Below are 19,631 nucleotides of genomic sequence, written 5' to 3'. Positions count from 1 at the left end.
TTACTGTACTACAATTTGATATGTGCCAAACATCATCTTAACATGAAGCACCTGTTGAGGATTGGGGGTCAGTACAACTAAACAAGTATTCTTCAGCAAAACAGGTTGTTACTTATTCAGTTACCCGAATTAATACACAGGATAAAGACAAGCCTTCAGTTTGCAATGTGGTTGTGATGTTACACAACTACAGCAATGTGTAGAATTTAGTGTCAGTTTGACAGGCTGCTTGTTGTGTTGATGAGAGAGGTGTATACCTTGTGTTGATGAGAGAGGTGTATACCTTGTGTTGATGAGAGAGGTGTATACCTTGTGTTGATGAGAGAGGTGTATACCTTGTGTTGATGAGAGAGGTGTATACCTTGTGTTGATGAGAGAGGTGTATACCTTGTGTTGATGAGAGAGGTGTATACCTTGTGTTGATGAGAGAGGTGTATACCTTGTGTTGATGAGAGAGGTGTATACCTTGTGTTGATGAGAGAGGTGTATACCTTGTGTTGATGAGAGAGGTGTATACCTTGTGTTGATGAGAGAGGTGTATACCTTGTGTTGTGTTTTACATCCTTGAGAATTAAGAAATGTTCCAAAAATAGACAGTGATTCTGTTACAGTCATGAGCTTTAAAAAAAAGCAAGACGTAATACCGTTTGGTGCTTTGGGGCGTCAGATCAGATGAGAGCTCTGATTTATAAATAGAGTTCACAGGGAACTGGATCCGTCAAAAAAAAATCAACCCACAACTAAAGTCCAATGTATCTATTTTTCTGGGAATCAAATAGCATAAAGAATTCGGAAACAGGCTCCTTATGGAACAGCACTATCTTTGCTGTTTGTTTTTGTCTGTAAAAGCTTCATCCATGCCTGATTGAGCACATTGGAATCTAATCAATACTGACTACATCAGTTCCATTTGTTGCTGGTGTCTGGATGCCCATAGAGTAAGTTTTGAAGTTACTATTGTCGCTCTGAGTACACTCTACAGCACAAAATGTAGTAAAACTCATTATTTTTGACACTAATTTAGAAGATTGGTCTCATGCAGGTTAATTTTAAAAAAGCACAAGTGAATAATGGCGACTTGCACAGTCCTGTGATCACTGTATGTAAATGTAGGTCTGAGTCAGCATTCAACTTGCATAAGAGTGCTGGCTTTTTGAATTTTTTTTTTTATTCGTTCATGGGATGTGGGCGTTGCTGGTGAGGCCGGCATTTATTGCCCATCCCTAATTGCCCTTGAGAAGGTGGTGGTGAGCCGCCTTCTTGAACCACTGCAGTCCGTGTGGTGAAGGTTCTCCCACAGTGCTGTTAGGAAGGGAGTTCCAGGATTTTGACCCAGCGACGATGAAAGAACGGCGATATATTTCCAAGTCAGGATGGTGTGTGACTTGGAGGGGAACGTGCAGGTGGTGTTGTTCCCATGTACCTGCTGCTCTTGTCCTTCTAGGTGGTAGAGGTCGCGGGTTTGGGAGGTGCTGTCGAAGAAGCCTTGGCGAGTTGCTGCAGTGCATCCTGTGGATGGTGCACACTGCAGCCACGGTGCGCCGGTGGTGAATAAACGTACATTAACATTTCTGTTGTTACTGGGAGCGATGAACCTGTTTTATGAAAAGTTTATGTAATCAATGTTGTTCCATCCCTCCCGCCTCTCATTTAAAATTCTTGTGCTCTTCTCTTCCCAAGCTCCCCGCTCCCCTCCCCCCCCCCCCCCCCCCAAACCCGGAGCACCCAAGACTACGTGGGTGCCATCTATTATCCCCTGGTCTTTGGGGAATCGTGCTTGGGGCTCTTGCTCCCTGTGATACATGGGAAACGGGATGTAGGTGCTTTGCAAACAAAGCATCAGTGACTTGTTTAATACATTGATAGATTGCTGACTGACTGATGGCCATATCTCCCCAACGGTCCCCCTGGAAAGACCCCGACGTGAAGAAATTCAGGGCAGTGGTCAACTTGCCTACCATTGGCAGTGCCATGGAATGTGGCAGCAGGTCGCATATCTCTCCGATTACTTCGCCAGTCAGTCAAAGCTGGTGATGACTTTGCTCCTTTGTGAGGTTCCAGGGAGGTCCCTCTGGGACCAATACATTCATCCAGCAGGGGAATGGTGGGTAGGTTTCCAAAAATGCATGTTTTTCGTTCCCCTCATCCTCTCCCAAAAATAGCACAGGGGTTTGGCAAATGGGACTCCCCCCCCCCCCCCCCCCCCCCCAGTCTATTAAAGGGATCCAAGAACTGCACAGCTGTCCACCAGTTTTGCCCCAGGGCACCGCTACTGCACCTGCAAACCTCACAATTTGTAACAGCACAGTGTCCAAAAATGGATGAATGCACTTCTCGCTAACTTGAAGTCTGTCTCTTTAAATGTGTCAGTGTTTGAAACACAGTGCAATGAAACTCAGCGCCTCATTTAAATGGGGGTCAGTCTGGACCTGATTTATGATCACTGGAAATGGAGGCCAGTACGATGTCGCATGATCTCACTTACAGTATTATTTAAATTCTAAAGCCTCTTTGAGGTGCAACGAAGCAGCCTCTTCACATCCTGTGCCCGGAAACAATAACCTGGTGTAACAGAGATCTCCAGCCAGTGTTCCTCTGCTTTGTGTCCCAAAAATAGAAACACGCAGGGTGTGAAGCAGAGGAGTGATAGCCCCAAAATGTCTCAGAATCTGAGGGAAGTAAAGGTACTTGCTGACAGAGCCAGCTTAACATGATCCTACACAGAGTGCAGTGGGATTTAATTGGCAAGAAGCAACAGGTGCAATTTGTGACTTGAATTGTACTTAAAAAGAACAAATTTGCAGGGCCAAGGGGGAATGTGATTAATGGATAGCTCTTTCAGAGAGCCGACACAGGCGTGATTGGCCAAGTGGCCTCCTTCTGTGCTGTATGATTCTACGATTTTTCTATGAATCTATACAAACATCGATAAGAGAAGTAGATAATCATATGAAACGTTTAATGGCACTAACAGGTATTACATTGATCAAGTATCTGCTGCCATTTTAATTTTATTCCATCATTTAACTTGATTTACAGATCTTAGCTATTGGGCTGGAACAGTTTCAAAAGGACCAGCAAATCTCCGGCACTATCATAGAATCATAGATAGGTTACAGCATGGAAGGAGGCCATTCGGCCCATCGAGTCCATGCCGGCTCTTTGTCAGTGCAATCCAGCTAGTCCCACTCTCCCGCCCTATCCCTGTAGCCCTGCAAATTTTTTCCTTTCAAGTACTTATCCAGTTTACTTTTGAAGGCCATGATTGAATCTGCCTCCACCACCCCCTCGGGCAGTGCATTCCAGATCCTAACCACTCGCTGTGTAAAAAAGTTTTTCCTCATATTGCCTTTGGTTCTTTTGCCAATCACCTTAAATCTATGTCCTCTGGTCCTTGACCCTTCCGCCAATGGGAACAGTTTCTCTCTATCTACTCTGTCTAGACCCTTCATTTGTAAACAATTTTACAACACCAAGTTATAGTCCAATAATTTTATTTTAAAATCCACAAGCTTTCGGAGGCTTCCTCCTTCCTCAGGTGAATTGATTTTGAATACCTCTATCAAATCTCCTCGCAACCGTCTCTGTTCCAAGGAGAACAACCCCAGCTTCTCCAGTCTATCCACGTAACTGAAGTCCCTCATTCCTGGAATCATTCTAGTAAATCTCCTCTGCACCCTCTCTAAGGCCTTCACATCTTTCCTAAAGTGCGGTGCCCAGAACTGGACACAATACTCCAGTTGTGGTCGAACCAGTGTTTTACAAAGGTTCATCTTGACTTCCATACTTTAGTACTCTGTGCCTCTATTTATAAATTGTAAACAATTTTACAACACCAAGTTATAGTCCAACAATTTTATTTTTAATCCCACAAGCTTTCGGAGGCTTCCTCCTTCCTCAGGTGAACGGTGTGGAAATAACATTTTCGAATCCTTCGCATTTTAAAATCACAGAACAATGCCTGGTGATTACTGCCCGTTGCCAAGGCAATCACAGTGAGCAGACAGAAAGGTGTCACCTAAAAAGGCCACCGAATATACAAACCCCCAAAAACAAAAAAAAGAGAATTGTAAACAATTTTACAACGCCAAGTTATAGTCCAGCAATTTTATTTTAAATTCACAAGCTTTCGGAGGCTTCCTCCTTCCTCAGGTGAACGATGTGGAAATGAAATCCTCGAAATGAAATCGCATTTATAATTCACAGAACAATGCTTGGTGATTACAGACAGTTTTTTCAACTGCCCGTTGCCAAGGCAATCAGTGTGCAGACAGACAGGTGTTACCTGCAAGGTCTCCGAATATACAAATCACCAAAAAAAAACAAAAAACAAAAAAAAACAGAGATAGAGAGGTAGAAACATAGAAAAGACAGCAACTGACCCGTTATATTAAAAACAGATAACATTTGTTCGCTGGTGGGGTAACGTGTAGCGTGACATGAACCCAAGATCCCGGTTGAGGCCGTCCTCATGGGTGCGGAACTTGGCTATCAATTTCTGCTCGACGATTTTGCGTTGTCGTGTGTCTCGAAGGCCGCCTTGGAGTACGCTTACCCGAAGGTCGGTGGATGAATGTCCATGACTGCTGAAGTGTTCCCTGACTGGGAGGGAACCCTCCTGTTTGGCGATTGTTGCGCGGTGTCCGTTCATCCGTTGTCGCAGCGTCTGCATGGTCTCGCCAATGTACCATGCTCCGGGGCATCCTTTCCTGCAACGTATGAGGTAGACAACGTTGGCCGAGTCACAGGAGTATGAACCATGCACCTGGTGGGTGGTGTCCTCTCGTGTGATGGTGGTATCTGTGTCGATGATCTGGCATGTCTTGCAGAGGTTACTGTGGCAGGGTTGTGTGGTGTCGTGGACGCTGTTCTCTTGAAAGCTAGGTAATTTGCTGCGAACGATGGTCTGTTTGAGGTTGGGTGGCTGTTTAAAGGCGAGTAGTGGAGGTGTGGGGATGGCCATAGCGAGGTGTTCGTCGTCATTGATGACATGTTGAAGGCTGCGGAGAACATGGCGTAGTTTCTCCGCTCCGGGGAAGTACTGGACAACAAAGGGTACTCTGTTGGTTGTGTCCCGTGTTAGTCTCCTGAGGAGGTCTATGTGATTTTTTTGCTGTGGCCCGTCGGAACTGTCGATCGATGAGTCGAGCGTCATATCCCGTTCTTACTCGGGCGTCTTTCAGCGTCTGTAGGTGTCCATCACGTTCCTCCTCGTCTGAGCAGACCCTGTGTATTCGCAGGGCCTGTCCATAGGGGATGGCCTCTTTGACGTGGTTAGGGTGGAAGCTGGAAAAGTGGAGCATCGTGAGGTTGTCTGTGGGCTTGCGGTAGAATGAGGTGCTGAGGTGCCCGTCTTTGATGGAGATTCGTGTATCCAAGAAAGAAACTGATTCTGAGGAGTAGTCCATGGTGAGCTTGATGGTGGGATGGAACTTGTTGATGTTATCGTGTAGTCTCTTTAGTGATTCCTTGCCGTGGGTCCATAGAAAGAAAATGTCGTCGATGTATCTGGTTTATAGTGTTGGTTGGAGGTCTTGTGCAGTGAAGAAGTCCTGCTCGAACTTGTGCATGGAAATGTTGGCGTATTGGGGTGCGAATTTGGTCCCCATGGCTGTTCCGTGTGTTTGGGTAAAGAACTGGTTATCAAAGGTGAAGACATTGTGATCCAGGATGAAGCGGATGAGTTGTAGGATGGCGTCCGGAGATTGGCTGTTGTTGATGTTGAGTATTGATGCTGTCGCAGCGATGCCGTCATCGTGGGGGATACTGGTGTATAGTGCCGAGACGTCCATCGTGGTGAGAAGTGTTCCTGGTTCAACTGGTCCGTGGGTACTTACTTTTTGTAGGAAGTCTGTAGTGTCGCGACAGAAGCTGGGGGTTCCCTGTATGATGGGTTTCAGGATGCCCTCGATGTATCCAGAGAGGTTCTCACACAGGGTTCCATTGCCTGATACGATAGGACGTCCGGGTGTGTTGGCTTTGTGTATCTTTGGGAGGCAGTAGAAGTCTCCCACGCGGGGAGTACGTGGGATGAGAGTGCGTAGGATGCTTTGAAGGTCTGGATCGAAGGTCTTGATCAGTTTGTTGAGCTGATGGGTGTGTTCTTTGGTCGGGTTATAAAGCCCAGGATCCCGTGTGCTTTTTTAACCACTTTCTCAACCTGCCCTGCCACTTTCAATGATTTGTGTATATAAACCCCCAGATCTCTCTGTTCCTGCACCCCTTTTAGAGTCATCATAGGCAACTCTTCAAGAAATGTATATGCCTTTTTAAGGACTCTTTAACAGCCTTCTCCAGAATCAAAACTGACTTTACAGTCAGATGTTTTTTTTTACCACAGATGCACTTCTTTGCGAAAGCAGAACTGAAGGGTTTGGAGTACAGTGACTGAGAAATGAGATGAGATGGGTTAGTTTAAGGCTCATTCACCTCTACGACCCGGCTTTGAATCCAGCCCAGGCTAATTGGATCACAATCTCTTTTCGCTACTTGCTGTGAGGGTCTTATGTGGAATAAGTTTGGGTTAGTCTCAGTGTTGTTTCTAGTGGCCTTAGGTACATTGCACCACGCTGCCTGTGATTCAGCACAAATTGGCAGTCTCACTCTAGGAAGCAGTAAGGCATTCTTGTAAGAAAATCAAGCAAAACATCTCATGCTATTTGTAAGGACTAATCAACATTGCATCAACAGTTGCTCATTACCGGTATATTGTTAGCAAAACTTGTTGAATTTGCGGGCGGCTAGATTGTATTACAGGTGGAGTATCTGGTGCAACACAATCTGTTCCCCAGAATGGTGATTGGCAGCTTTATCCAGCAGTCTGTTTCTTGTTGAATAAGGAACTGAGTTTGCTCCCAAAAGACAATATCAGCCATTTAACTATATTCAGTATTTTTATACAAACAAAATACTGTGGATGGTGGAAATCTGAAATAAAAATAGAAAATGCTGGAAACCCTCAGCAGATCAGGCAGCACCTGTGGGGAGAGAGTGCTTGATGAAAGGTCATCGACCTGTAACGTTTAACTCCGCGGATGCTGCCTGACCTGCTGAGTGTTTACAGCATTTCCTTATTTTTATTTCAGTATTTTTATGATTAGCACAGACTCACCCAGAGCGACTGCTTCACGAATATTTTAAACATCTGTTCCCAGGAGGACAGGACTCGTCCTTATATTGCTTCAAGTCCCACTAACGGAGAGGAATCCATTCAGGAGAAGTGGGTTGCCAAGAACCCTTACGATGTCCGTTATGGTGATACCCACTATTATAATTACATAACCGACTGTTGGGACTGGACACATTTTCCAAAGACGAGATTTGCATCTGAATACGGCTTTCAGTCTTGGCCATCTCTCTCAACTTTAGAAAGGGTATGTAATAGTGCAACTATTTATTTTTCAGTAGCTGGAAATTGTTGTTTGGAAATGCCAGACAAGTAAATAAATCACATGAGTTAATGGTGTCAGTTCCCTTTGACTAATTAAAATAATCCCATTAAATCATGTTCAGCACGCAGCGTAGTCCAGTCGTACAGCTGATTAACTGATAACTTGCTTTGCAGAAACTGTTAAATGTTTTTATTAAGTCGCAGTTGTTTTGAATGTTGCAATTGTTCTGGGTGACTGCTGATTTGACAATTTACCAGAAGACGCCCTCTCCTGGTTTCAGTCACATCAGCTGTTCTTGGGTGTCTAAAATTAACTTTAGTGGTGAAGGTCAGTAATTCAATGCTGCATGTGTAGTTACCTTTGTCCCATTACATACAGAAATAGTCATTCTTGTTTGTTTTATAACTTGTGGTGTTGCAATGTAATGAGAGCCTTGTGAGGTTGGTAAGCAATACCTCTATGTTACTACCACCTGGCTTCACACATTGAGAAGTTCTGTGTGTCGCTGGGATGTGTTATGATCTGTGACTAAGGTTAAATTTTCATCTTCATGCTCCAGGTGCAGCGACTTCCCAAAGGGAGTGAATATTGGGGAATTTGAGGTGCACAGGCCAATAATTTAATGCACTGGGAACCCTTAAAGATTCAAATTTAAGCATGTATGTCAGCTAGATATGATCTTAACTGAGTGACAGGTGAAGTCAGTTTAAATAGTACATTCAGTAACTGCAGGCATCTCTTCAAAATGTAAATGCCACATACTGGATGTAGCCTTTTTATGGAACAGTACTGTCTGTTTCTGAGTTTGGGAGAATTATCTGAACTGGATCATGGAAGGGGAGTCCCCACATTCACACCCTGAGCTGTTTTCTTTAAAATCCTCTCCAGTTTTCTCCATTCCCTATCCCCCATTTACTCTCTCACTGCTTTGGTCTCCAGTACTTTGCTCAACTGATCTGAGAGTCTTGACAGTGAGAGCTAGAAGTGACTGACTGTGGGGGACTTAACAACTGAACCTGATCCTGATCTCAGTTGGTGCATTCGCATGCACGCATGTACACATACATGTACGCACACATGTACACATACGCATGCACGTACATGTACACACGCACACTTTCAGTAGGGATTGTTGGTTAGTGATGATAAAAAAAAATGGCCAATAGGAATGCTGCAGTCAGCTCTACTGCTACTCCGGCTAAGATCAGATAAGTCAACACAGACGGAGTATTGAAGCCTCCGAATCTGTGTGGTTCAGAGATGGCGATTTAACCTCAGAATCGTCCGATTAAACCCCTTAGATAGTTTAACCCTTTGTGGTGCAATGGACCAAATGCCAACTCCATTCAGAAACTACACATCTCATAATTCAGTTGTTCCATGCAGATCAAGTGCTGTACAGTTGGAATGCTGCTAACATTCTTCACATTTTTCCTTTTATTTGAAGGACATTCAGATGTAGAGGAAAAATGGCTTTGTCAGAAATTAGAATCCAGGAGCTCCACTCTATCCTCATTTTTAAACATTATTGGGAAGACTGAGGGGCCATGAGACTAATCTGAGTATTTTAGAGAGAATGCTGCATCTCTGAGGAAAATGAAATGCTTCTAAAGTTTCTGCCTTTTCTTGTTAACAAGGTTTCTTCTCCTGAAGACTGGTATTACAACAGTTCTTTCACCGATCATCGACAGCACCAGATTGCTGGAAACAAGAAATTGCTGCACCAAACTCAGATTCACTTTAACCTTTCTCAGGCAAAGGATCCCCTGCAGAACTTCAGAGATACTCTATATCTCACTCAGGTAGTGATCTAATAAACTGTACTGCCACGATATCGCAGTGGATCAGAATAACGGAATATTTGGAACCCGTGATAAATAACCTGGATATTCATTAGTGCCAAAACACATCTTAATTCTCTTATCACAGCTGTATGCCATGGTGTGCTTTATTGGTCATCTGATAACTGGGTTATGAACGTATAAATATCCTTGTAATTGGACAAACAAAACTAGCTGGATTACTGGTGCCATTGTGTAACCCAGTGTCACTCGGTAGAAGTTGGATTCAGGATATTGTTTGGTACAAGGAACTAATCGGATTAAGAAAGGAAAGGCTAAGAGTGTAAGCATCAGGAGCTACTGGCCGAATCAGCAAATAAACCTTCTCAATCCCGATTGACCATCCAAATCCTTGGAGAACTGTGAAGTTTATTTGTTAAGTTGGTTCAGTAAAGTATAGAATGTCTACCTTCTAACTAGAAGGTTGTGGGCTACAGTCCCAGGGTTTCTGTTACTTGAAGCTGCCTGTATTTCGGAGTGTGTTGTCTCCTCTCAGCAGGGCTAGCAGATCGATACGAGACCACAATGGACATTGCAGGTGTGGAAATTATGCCCCGTTAGCCAATTATAAAGTAGAATTGAAAGCAATTTTTAGAAGAGCTTTGGCAGCCAGGTCATTGCATTCCTGACTGTGGAAAGTGGTTGGAGGAGAAGGAATCGGGAATGTGAATTGTTTTTCTGTGGTTTGAAAAAAAGAACTAAATGGTGTTGATGAAAATCTTAGAAATTTTAATGGGAGGTGACAATATTTTGTTTGTGCATTTCAATAAAATAGGATCATTAAAGGAGATGTTGCAACTTTCAAATGTTTAATTTTTCCCACTGTTGATTGTGAACCTTTAAAACACTTGGATGAGTTTGAGAGTGATAGAGCAGTTTTAAACGCTGTGGATTTATGCCACTTTAAATCAGTGACTAAATCTTTTTTGATTTAATAATACTGATGCGATGTATGCACATCATAAAAATGTCCTCCTTCATGTTACGTGTGTGTATATGTATATATATATATGTGTATATATTATCGGTGTTTGTGTATATAGTATACATATATTTACAAACAGGTGATGCACTATGTCCTATGAGGAGAGGTTGAGTACAATGGGCCTATACTCTCTGGAGTTTAGAAGAATGAGAGGTGATCTCATTGAAACATAAAATATTCTGAGTGGCCTTGACAGGGTAGATGCTGAGAGATTGTTTCCCCTGGCTGGAGTGTCTAAAACTAGGGGACATAGTCTCAATCTCCCTGGCTACAGGTATGGTGCCAGAGGATTGGAGGACTGCTAACGTTGTACCGTTGTTTAAAAAGGGAGAAAGGGATAGACCGAGTAATTACAGGCCAGTCAGTCTAACCTCGGTGTTGGGCAGATTATTGGAATCAATTCTGAGGGACAGTACAAATCGTCATTTAGAAAGGCACGGATTAATCGAGGACAGTCAGCATGGATTTGTTAAGGGAAGGTCATGTCTGACTAACTTAATTGAGTTTTTTGAGGAGGTAACAAGGAGGGTCGATGAGGGTAGTGCATTGATGTAGTCTACGTGGATTTTAGCAAGGCTTTTCACGAGGTCCCACATGGCAGACTGGTCAGAAAAGTAAAAGCTCATGGCATCCAAGGGAAAGTGGCAAATTGGATCAAAAATTGGCTGAGTGGCAGGAAGCAAAGGGTAATGGTCGACAGGTGTTTTTGTGACTGGAAGGTTGTTTCCAGTGGGGTTCCGTAGGGTTCAGTATTAGGTCCCTTGCTTTTTATGGTATAAATGATTTAGACTTGCATGTAGGGGGCATGATTAAGAAGTTTGCAGATGATACAAAAATTGGTCTTGTGGTTGATAGTGAGGAGGAAAGCTGTAGACTGCAGGAAGATATCAATGGGCAGAAAAGTGGCAAATGGAATTCAATCCAGAGAAGTGTGAGGTAATGTGTTTGGGGAGATCAAACGAGGCAAGGGAGTATACAATAAATGGGAGGATACTGAGAGGTGTAGAGGAAGAGAGGGACCTTGGAGTGCATGTCCACAGATCCCTGAAGGTAGCAGGACAGGTAGATAAAGTGGTTAAGCAGGCATACTTTCCTTTATTAGCTGAGGCATAGAATATAAGAGCAGGGAGGTTATGCTAGAACAGTATAAAATACTAGTTAGGCCACAGCTTGAGTACTGTGTACAGTTCTGGTCACCACATTACAGGAAGGATGTGATTGCACTAGAGAGGGTGCAGAGGAGATTTACAAGGATGTTGCCAGGACTGGAGAATTTTAGATATGAGGAAAGATTGGATAGGCTGGGGTTGTTTTCTTTGGAACAGAGGAGGCTGAGGGGAGATTTAATTGAGGTGTATAAAATTATGAGGGGCCCAGATAGAGTGGATAGGAAGGACCCATTTCCCATAAGGAGAGGTCAATAACCAAGGGGCATAGATTTAAAGTGATTGGTGGAAGGATTAGAGGGAAGCTGAGGAAAAGTTTTTTCACCCAGAGGGTGGTGGGAGTCTGGATCTCACTGCCTGAAAGGGTGGGAGAGGCAGAAACCCTCAATTCATTTAAAAAGTACCTGGATGTGCACCTGAAGTGCCGAAACCTACAGGGCTACGGACCAAGTGCTGGAAAGTGGGATTAGGCTGGGTGGCTCTTTTTCCACAGGCACGATGGGCCGAATGGCCTCCTTCTGAGCCGTAAATTTTTCTATGGTTCTATGTTTCTATAAGGGGTCGGCCATTTAAGACTGAGATGAGGAGGAATTTCTTCACTGAGAGGGTTGTGAATCTTTGGAATTCTCTACCCCAGAGGGCTGTAGATGCTCAGTCGTTGATTATATTCAAGACTGAAATCGATAGATTTTTGGACTCTAGGGGAATCAAGGGACATGGGGATCGGGCAGGAAAGTGGAGTTGAGGTCGAAGATCAGCCATGATCTGATTGAATGGTGGAGCAGGCTCGAGGGGTCATATGGCCTACTCCTGCCCCTATTTCTTATTCTTATGTGAAGTATAAAAATGTCCTCCTTCATGTTGTGTGTATATATATTTATATATTTACAAACAGGTGATGCAAGCACAATGTATAAAAACACAAACTGAGTTCTACCGTCGCAGCCAAAGTGAGATCATCGATGGTCATGGTTTGACGATGGGCGCATTGTACTGGCAGCTTAATGACATCTGGCAGGCTCCCTCCTGGGCCTCCATTGGTATGCAGTTTCTAAAAATAAATGCCATCTTTGTACCTGTTAACCTCTACTTCTGACTGAAAACCTTTCTCTTACAAATAGCTCTGATGAAAAATCTGTTGAATGCCATATTACCTGCACGTTATGTCAACAGGGCTGGATAGTCTGAAAACTTTCACATTAAAGATTAAACACTGGGGTAGATTTCATGAGAATGTGTTGGTGGTGAGAAAGAAAGACAGACTTGCATTTATATAGCACCTTTCACGACCTCAGGGCGCCCCAAAGCGTTTTACAGCCAATGAAGTACTTTTCAAAGTTAGTCACTGTTGTAATGTAGGAAATGCAGCAGCCAATTTGTGCACAGCAAGGTCCCATAAACAGCAGTGTGATAATGACCAGATAATTTGTTTTAGTGAGGGATAAATATTGGCCCGGACACTGGGGAGACGTTCCCTGCTCCTCTTCGAAATAGTGCCATGGTATCTTTCACACCCACCTGAGGGGGCAGACGGGGCCTCAGCTCAATATCTCATCCGAAAGATGGCATTTCCAACAGTGCAGTACTCCCTTAGTACTGCACTGGGAGCGTCAGCCTGGATTATGGGCTCAAGTCTCTGGAGTGGGGCTTGAACCCACAACCTACTGATCCAGAGGCGAGAGTCCTGCCCACTGAGCCATGGCTGACGTCTGAGCACCTGGCCTATTCACAGCACATATCTGAAAATCGCACTCGCATTTATTTGCAATTGTGCAACAGATGCGCTGATGGTGGATGAGGGATGTTGCTGTCAGCATGCACTCAGAACACTGAGGCTACTGTGTGAACATTGTTTAATAGAAACAGAAACATAGACACAGAATCATACTACACATTTAAATTAATGCAAAGCAATTTTGGATTGACGCAAACTAAACTGGGTGTGTGAGATCGCCTTAATTGAATTTAAGCAAATAATGTGAGACCGTGCCCAAAAGATAACCTCTCTGCACTTCAGCCTGACGCTGCGGGAAATATGAAAGAATCTATAGAGGGAAGGGAAATTTGAAAAGTTTTTCTCAATTTCAGATTTTAGAATGAAAATGTTGAGATTGTAAAAATAAACTTGTCAGCAGTTTTCCGAAGGAGGAAATGATCCCATTGAGGAAAATAACAAAACCCATTACTGATTGAATATTTTAAAATAAATTCCTGGGTTTGGAATGTTGTGGACGCTACAGTTTTAAGTCCTAAAATTAAACAGTTACAATTTTCTTCCTGCTTACCGTCGCACAGTAATACTTCCGTTTGCAGTAAGACACACAGCCTGGTGTCCAGGTACAGCAAGGGGGGAAACGAGGAGTGTGATTCCCTCTCCAAATGAGATAGGGAAAATCCTGGCCCCTATAGGACTTCTTTTACCATAAGATAAATATAAGGAAGCAGAGAGCAAATGGAGGCAAGAGTGTGGGGTAATGTGTGGCATTGCCACAAGTGACCAAAACTTTCTAGTACGCACTCTTTATACTTCTGACACTTCCTTACTGTGCGTCTATCTCCCCCCCCCCCCCCCCCCCCCCCCCGAGTTCTACCATCAATGGCAGAGCCATCAGCCATACAGATCTGGAAGGAATTCTCTTCACAAACTCGTCCAGCTCATCACATTTCTGCCCCATTCAAAACACTCCTTAAAAACGATCTCTTGGGCCGCATCCTTTGGTCACCTCCCCATCTCCTCTAATGGGCGTATGATTCTTAATATATTATTAGATATTTGGGGTTTTTTATGAATGATATGTATGTACTAGGCAATTCAAAAATCTAAAGGCAGAGTCTCATCAAAAATGACCTCTTTTGCCAGTGTCGTAACCCCCTCAGCTTTCATTTTCTGGTTCAGTTAACATTTGGTCAATTATCTTTCCAAATGCCCATTAAAATCTAGAGTTTCCATCTTAGACAGAGTCTGACCGCCAGTAAAAAATCAAAACCGTTGCAAAGAATTGTTCTGTTGTCACTGCCAATCCCTCACGTCAGAGCTTCCCAATGAACTCCTTCCTGTTCCTCTTTGCTCGTTTCCAGAGGTCATTTTTCTTCTTTATTTCACTTTTAATTTAGTTTGTTAATCTATTTAGGGTCACATTTGTTTAGCCCGAGCTTGCTAATTCTAGGATTGTATTTATTTTGAGTTCTAGCTTTATTCTTTTAAAGGTGTTGTACTCGTCTTCTCCTGAAGTCTTGTTGAATATTCTGCTCCAGTCTATTTGCTTTAATTGTTTCCTCATTTAATTGAATTTGTCCCATTTAAAGTTGTATACTTGGATCCTGGTCCCTGGTGTATCGGAATCTCAGATCATATTAAACCTAATCATTCTATGGGCGCTGCCCTTCAGGGTGCAACAAGTACAAGGCCCCTTATGAAGAATCTTGCAGAGAGAAGACCTATGGGCTTATTGTAGTTTCTGATGGAACTTGGATTTTAATTTGGATGCATTTTCAAGATTCTTCATCAGAGGCATAACCAGATGGTTTTCTGAGATGTTATGATGAGCTGTGTGATACAAGAGGTGATCATGTAACACATAATAACACCTCATGGCATCTTGCTGTAAGCAAATTGGCTGCTGTGCTTAGCCACATAACAACAGTCCAGAGAGTAATTCATTGGATGTGAAGTGCTTTGAGACGTCGTCAGAGATGTGCTAAGTTGCTATATAAATGCAAAATGTTCCTACGGTGGGTTTATGTATCCCTGGTGTCTTTAATAAAATAATAAAACTTAGATAAGAGACAAATTGTTCGTTCCTAATCAGAACTTCCTTCTTTGACGAAAGGCCTTTGACCTGAAACATTAACTCTGTTCCTTTTTCCACAGATGCTGCCTGACTTGCTGAGCTTCTCCAGCATTTTCTGTTTTTACTTCCTTCTTTCAAGTTTGAGAAAGCTCCATTTTTCTTCATTAAGAAAAACAATTCTCTCTCCGTGCCACCCAGACGCTGTGCCTTTCTATCTCAAAGGAACCCTTTTAATTTTTCTGATCCTCACCTCGTCTAATATCCACACTACGAGCAAGGGGCACTGAATAGTAATCGGGACCGATAATTCTGCCTGATTTCCTCCTTTACAACACACGAGTGCAGAGGTCACTTGTAGTTCTTAACTGCATTCACAGGTGAGATTAGCTGGCCCGACACAGACAGGGAGTCAAACCGGGGACCGTCTGGTCTGTTTGGCACAGTTACACGTGGGGCTTTCCCAATGAAACTATCGGGTTAGTGGAGATTTCTATCCCTGTTCTATCTCTGGTCCAAGCTTGATTCCCGCCACAAAAATACACTGCACACATTCTCAAAAGTCCTGTTTATTTCTATCTATCATTGATGTTGTCATTTTTGTAACTTAATAATAAATGGCACTTCAGGATTTCAGGGTTCCTGTGCATGCAGAAGCCTATGGAAAATCCTTGACTCACTCTTACACCCCAGGACTTTCACCAAGTCTTCCCATGTTACTTGTAACTACCAGTGTCAAACACACAAACTCTGTCTTTTGCTTCAGTTATCTCTGTCTGTTCTGCTACAAGATGTTGTTTGTCACTATTTCTGCTAACCTTTTTCTTCAAAACTATGATTTCAAGGCAAACCAAAAAAACAAAAACCTGTAATATTTTTAGTTAACTTTGCTGCAGTGACTGAACATCCTTCATTCTTTTTCCTTCTCCCCAGAATATGGTGGAAAATGGAAGATGCTTCATTACTTTGCACGGAGATTTTTTGCGCCTGTTTTGCCCGTAGCTTTTGAAGATCACGGGACGCTTTTAATCTATGGAATATCTGATTTGCATACAGACCATCAACTCGTGCTACAGGTATGTATTACTACATTCCTTACTGTAAAGGTTTGAATTAGTTACTATCGCTGTGCTTCCCAACCTATTGATACCAGTAGAGTTCGCCCAGCAGTTTGATCTCTGGTCTCCAAATGCAAGAATTCACCCTTTCAATCCGTATGGTGGCTGGGTTTGAGATTCTTTCATGTGATACATCAGGTCAAAATGAAACTATCAGCATTGGTTTTAGGGGAATGGGCGATTTATATGAATAGTTTACATCAAATGTTCTTGTAGTATATCAACTCTTAACAACTTTGCAATCAGACATTTAGTATGTCAGAAAAAATACTCTGCCCCTTCAAAAAAGAAAGACTTGCATTTATATAGCGCCTTTCATGACCTCAGGACGTCCCAAAGGCCTTTACAGCCAATGAAGTACTTTTGAAGTGTAGTCACTGTTGTAATGTAGGAAACGCAGCACCAATTTGCACACAACAAGATCCCACAAACAGCAATGTGATAATTACCAGATAATCTGTTTTTTAATGATGTTGGTTGAGGGATAAATATTGACCCCAGGACACTAGGGAGAATTCCCCTGCTCGTCTTCGAAATAGTAGCCACCTATGAGCAGATGGGGCCTCGGTTTCACATCTCATCCAAAAGACGAAGTAACCTTTTCTATGAGGAAAACATGTTGAGGTGCCACCTTCATTTTGAATGTGGTGTTTCAAACTGCTAGAAACGGAGAAACCATGGACAAGATTCCACTTCTGTCTCAGTCTCTTCTCAGATTCTGCGTACGAGAGGAAACTGTAGCAATGTATCGGGGAACTTCCCTGGCTGGGATATTGGAAAGCTTCTCGGTGGTACCTGATTCCTGCAGCAGCCTGTTGTGCTGGAAGATTAGCCTGTGTTGTATTTTAACCCTGTTTGTTAAAGGTGAATTAAATTGTCTTTGTGTAAAGATCCAGTGGGTGGCTGGAATCTTCCCATATTCGAGAGATACGAGATTTTTTGCTTTAGCCTGTTTTTTTTTTTAACTCCAGAAAAAGTTTCTGGCCCGTCGACTTGCGTGTCGGCCGATGTTAGTGACGTTTATAAAACGAGTGCAGCTGAACCAGAGTTTTTGAAAGGTGATGGGGTTACCTGTTTTTAACCACTTGAATGCTGTAAAGTCAAGTGATCAAACAAACTTAAATGAATTAAAGTTCATAATATAAAAAGCTTATCCAACAATTCTAATGCACGCACAGTGCAAGTTTGGAAATCAACTGGATTCACAATTGGGGAAATACACGAAACTGTCTGTGGTGATATAAAGATTAATATTGTTTATTCAATCCCAGGAACAAACCCAATTGATCTTTTTAACAACAGCCACAGTCTGAATGTTATTTTAAACTGACATAAGCAAATCTACACATTTGCGTTTATCAGAAAAGGCTGTTTTTCTTCTGGACGATAGCTTGTGGTTTCACAGTGTTTAAACTTAACATTATGCTATAGTTTTATGTTTTATGCGTAAAATGGAATACATTGTATGAGCTTTAGATACGACTTTATTTAATTCTTAATATTTTTGTTCTGTAGATTAAGGTTTACCAATGGAGTCTAATGGAACCAGTCTGTGTTTATGCCACTGCGTACTTTACTCTTAAGGCAAGAAGTTCAGCCCCTGTATACAAGGAGACCACTGATAATCTGCTGAGGCGATGTGGTTGCAGTAGATACAACTGCGTAGTAACATTTTACCTTGAAGCTAATGGCCAGCAGATCGGACCTAGAAACTATTACTTACTCTCTTCTTTAAAGGATGCTCAGATGTTGAGAAAGCCACAATTTAATGTAAGTAAAGATATTATGCCTCATCTATCACTGCCACTATAAAGCCCCAAAAAAGTTAAATTGTGATTTAAATTGATTAAATTATAAGGTACCTTACCCAATGCCAATCATATCTCAATCAAGGCCATGCTGCCTGTGTTTAACCAAGCTCACATTCTGCTTGTGATTTTTCGAAATGCACTGGTTGTGAGGCTGAGCTGTGTCCCCAGCATAGATTTAGAAAATTTACCCTTATATAATCATGTGCTTTCTAGAATTGTTATAAAATGTGAAAACATTCTCAGACTGAATTCCTGTTATTCTGTTTAAACATTTCTGCCATTTTAAAATACCAGGACTTGAAAATATGGAATTGTTTTAGACACTGATCAGGTCCTTCTGCTGTTTCTCAGTGTCGGGAATTTCACAAACAGTGCAAGACATCAATTGGTTAGAACAATGCATTCATTTGAATGAGTGGCTTTGTACAAGATATGCTTTTTTGACGCCTGAAGGATGATTATACTCATATATCCAGTTCTGGTTACTGTGTTTTATAATATGCAAACTACCATCATTCTTGCTCATTGAGCCTCAGTGTACAGCTGGGATTCACTGCTCTGCACCGGGGGATGGGAGGGAATTAACTGGTGACATTGCTTTGAGTTTCGAAACCTGGCACGTCTGCTTCCCGGTTATTGATACAACGCCTGCTTATATTGCTTTCCAAAATTGCACAACTTGCAAGAGTTTTCTCATGTGGTGTATATCAGGCAGTGAATTCCTCCCATCCAGTGGAGTCAGTGGGGGGGGGGGAGGCCATGTGCCATTTTTGTGGCCAGCCTGATTTTAATGCGATTGGTGAGCTGCCATCGCCACCTAGAGGCAGCTTGTTGGTCAGGAGGGCGGAAAATCACCAGAGGATCAGCCTGGGTCCGAGCTCTGCTAAAGTGGACGGAATTCAGGTTGAGGGGCCCAGCCTGTAAAATTGTGCATTTTACACAAGCACGGGATCTATGGGCTTTATCAATAGAGGCGTAGAGTACAAAAGCAAGGAAGTTATGCTAAACCTTTATAAATCACTGGTTAGGCCCCAGCTGGAGTATTGTGTCCAATTCTGGGCACCGCACTTTAGGAAGGATGTCGAGACCTTGGAGAGGGTGCAGAGGAGATTTACCAGAATGGTACCAGGGATGAGGGACTTCAGTTATGTGGAGAGACTGGAGAAACTGGGGTTGTTCTCCTTAGAAGAGAGAAAGTTAAGGAGAGATTTAATAGAGATGTTCAAAATCATGAAGGGTTTTGATAGAGTAAATAAGGAGAAATTGTTTCCAGTGGCAGGAGGGTCGGTAACCAGAGGACACGGATTTAAAGTAATCGGCAAAAGAACCAGAGGGGAGATGAGGAGAATTTTTTTACACAGTGAGTTGTTATGATCTGGAATGGGCTGCCTGAAAGGGCGGTGGAAGCAATTTTCAAAAGGGAATTGGATAAATACTTGAAAAGGAAAAATTTGTGGGCTATGGGGAAAGAGCAGGAGGATGGGACACCTGAGAATTTTGAGAATTGGGTGACCAGGTAACCTTAATCTTG

At 42.8% G+C, this 19,631-nt stretch overlaps 1 protein-coding gene across 1 annotated transcript in view; it reads left to right on the top strand.

Annotated features, from left to right (window-relative positions):
• Window positions 1-19,631, top strand: part of manba (mannosidase, beta A, lysosomal) — a 66,572-nt gene that overhangs the window by 42,543 nt on the left and 4,398 nt on the right. Inside the window, exons 12-16 of the mRNA XM_067994790.1 lie at window positions 7,155-7,373; window positions 9,029-9,193; window positions 12,279-12,423; window positions 16,105-16,247; window positions 17,805-18,059. Of these exons, the coding sequence (XP_067850891.1) occupies window positions 7,155-7,373; window positions 9,029-9,193; window positions 12,279-12,423; window positions 16,105-16,247; window positions 17,805-18,059 (927 nt within the window). The remainder of the gene's footprint in view (window positions 1-7,154; window positions 7,374-9,028; window positions 9,194-12,278; window positions 12,424-16,104; window positions 16,248-17,804; window positions 18,060-19,631) is intronic.

Source organism: Heptranchias perlo, chromosome 1, assembly GCF_035084215.1.
Source record: "Heptranchias perlo isolate sHepPer1 chromosome 1, sHepPer1.hap1, whole genome shotgun sequence".
Taxonomy (NCBI): Eukaryota; Metazoa; Chordata; class Chondrichthyes; order Hexanchiformes; family Hexanchidae; genus Heptranchias; species Heptranchias perlo.
This window is presented reverse-complemented; position numbering and strand designations above follow the sequence as displayed.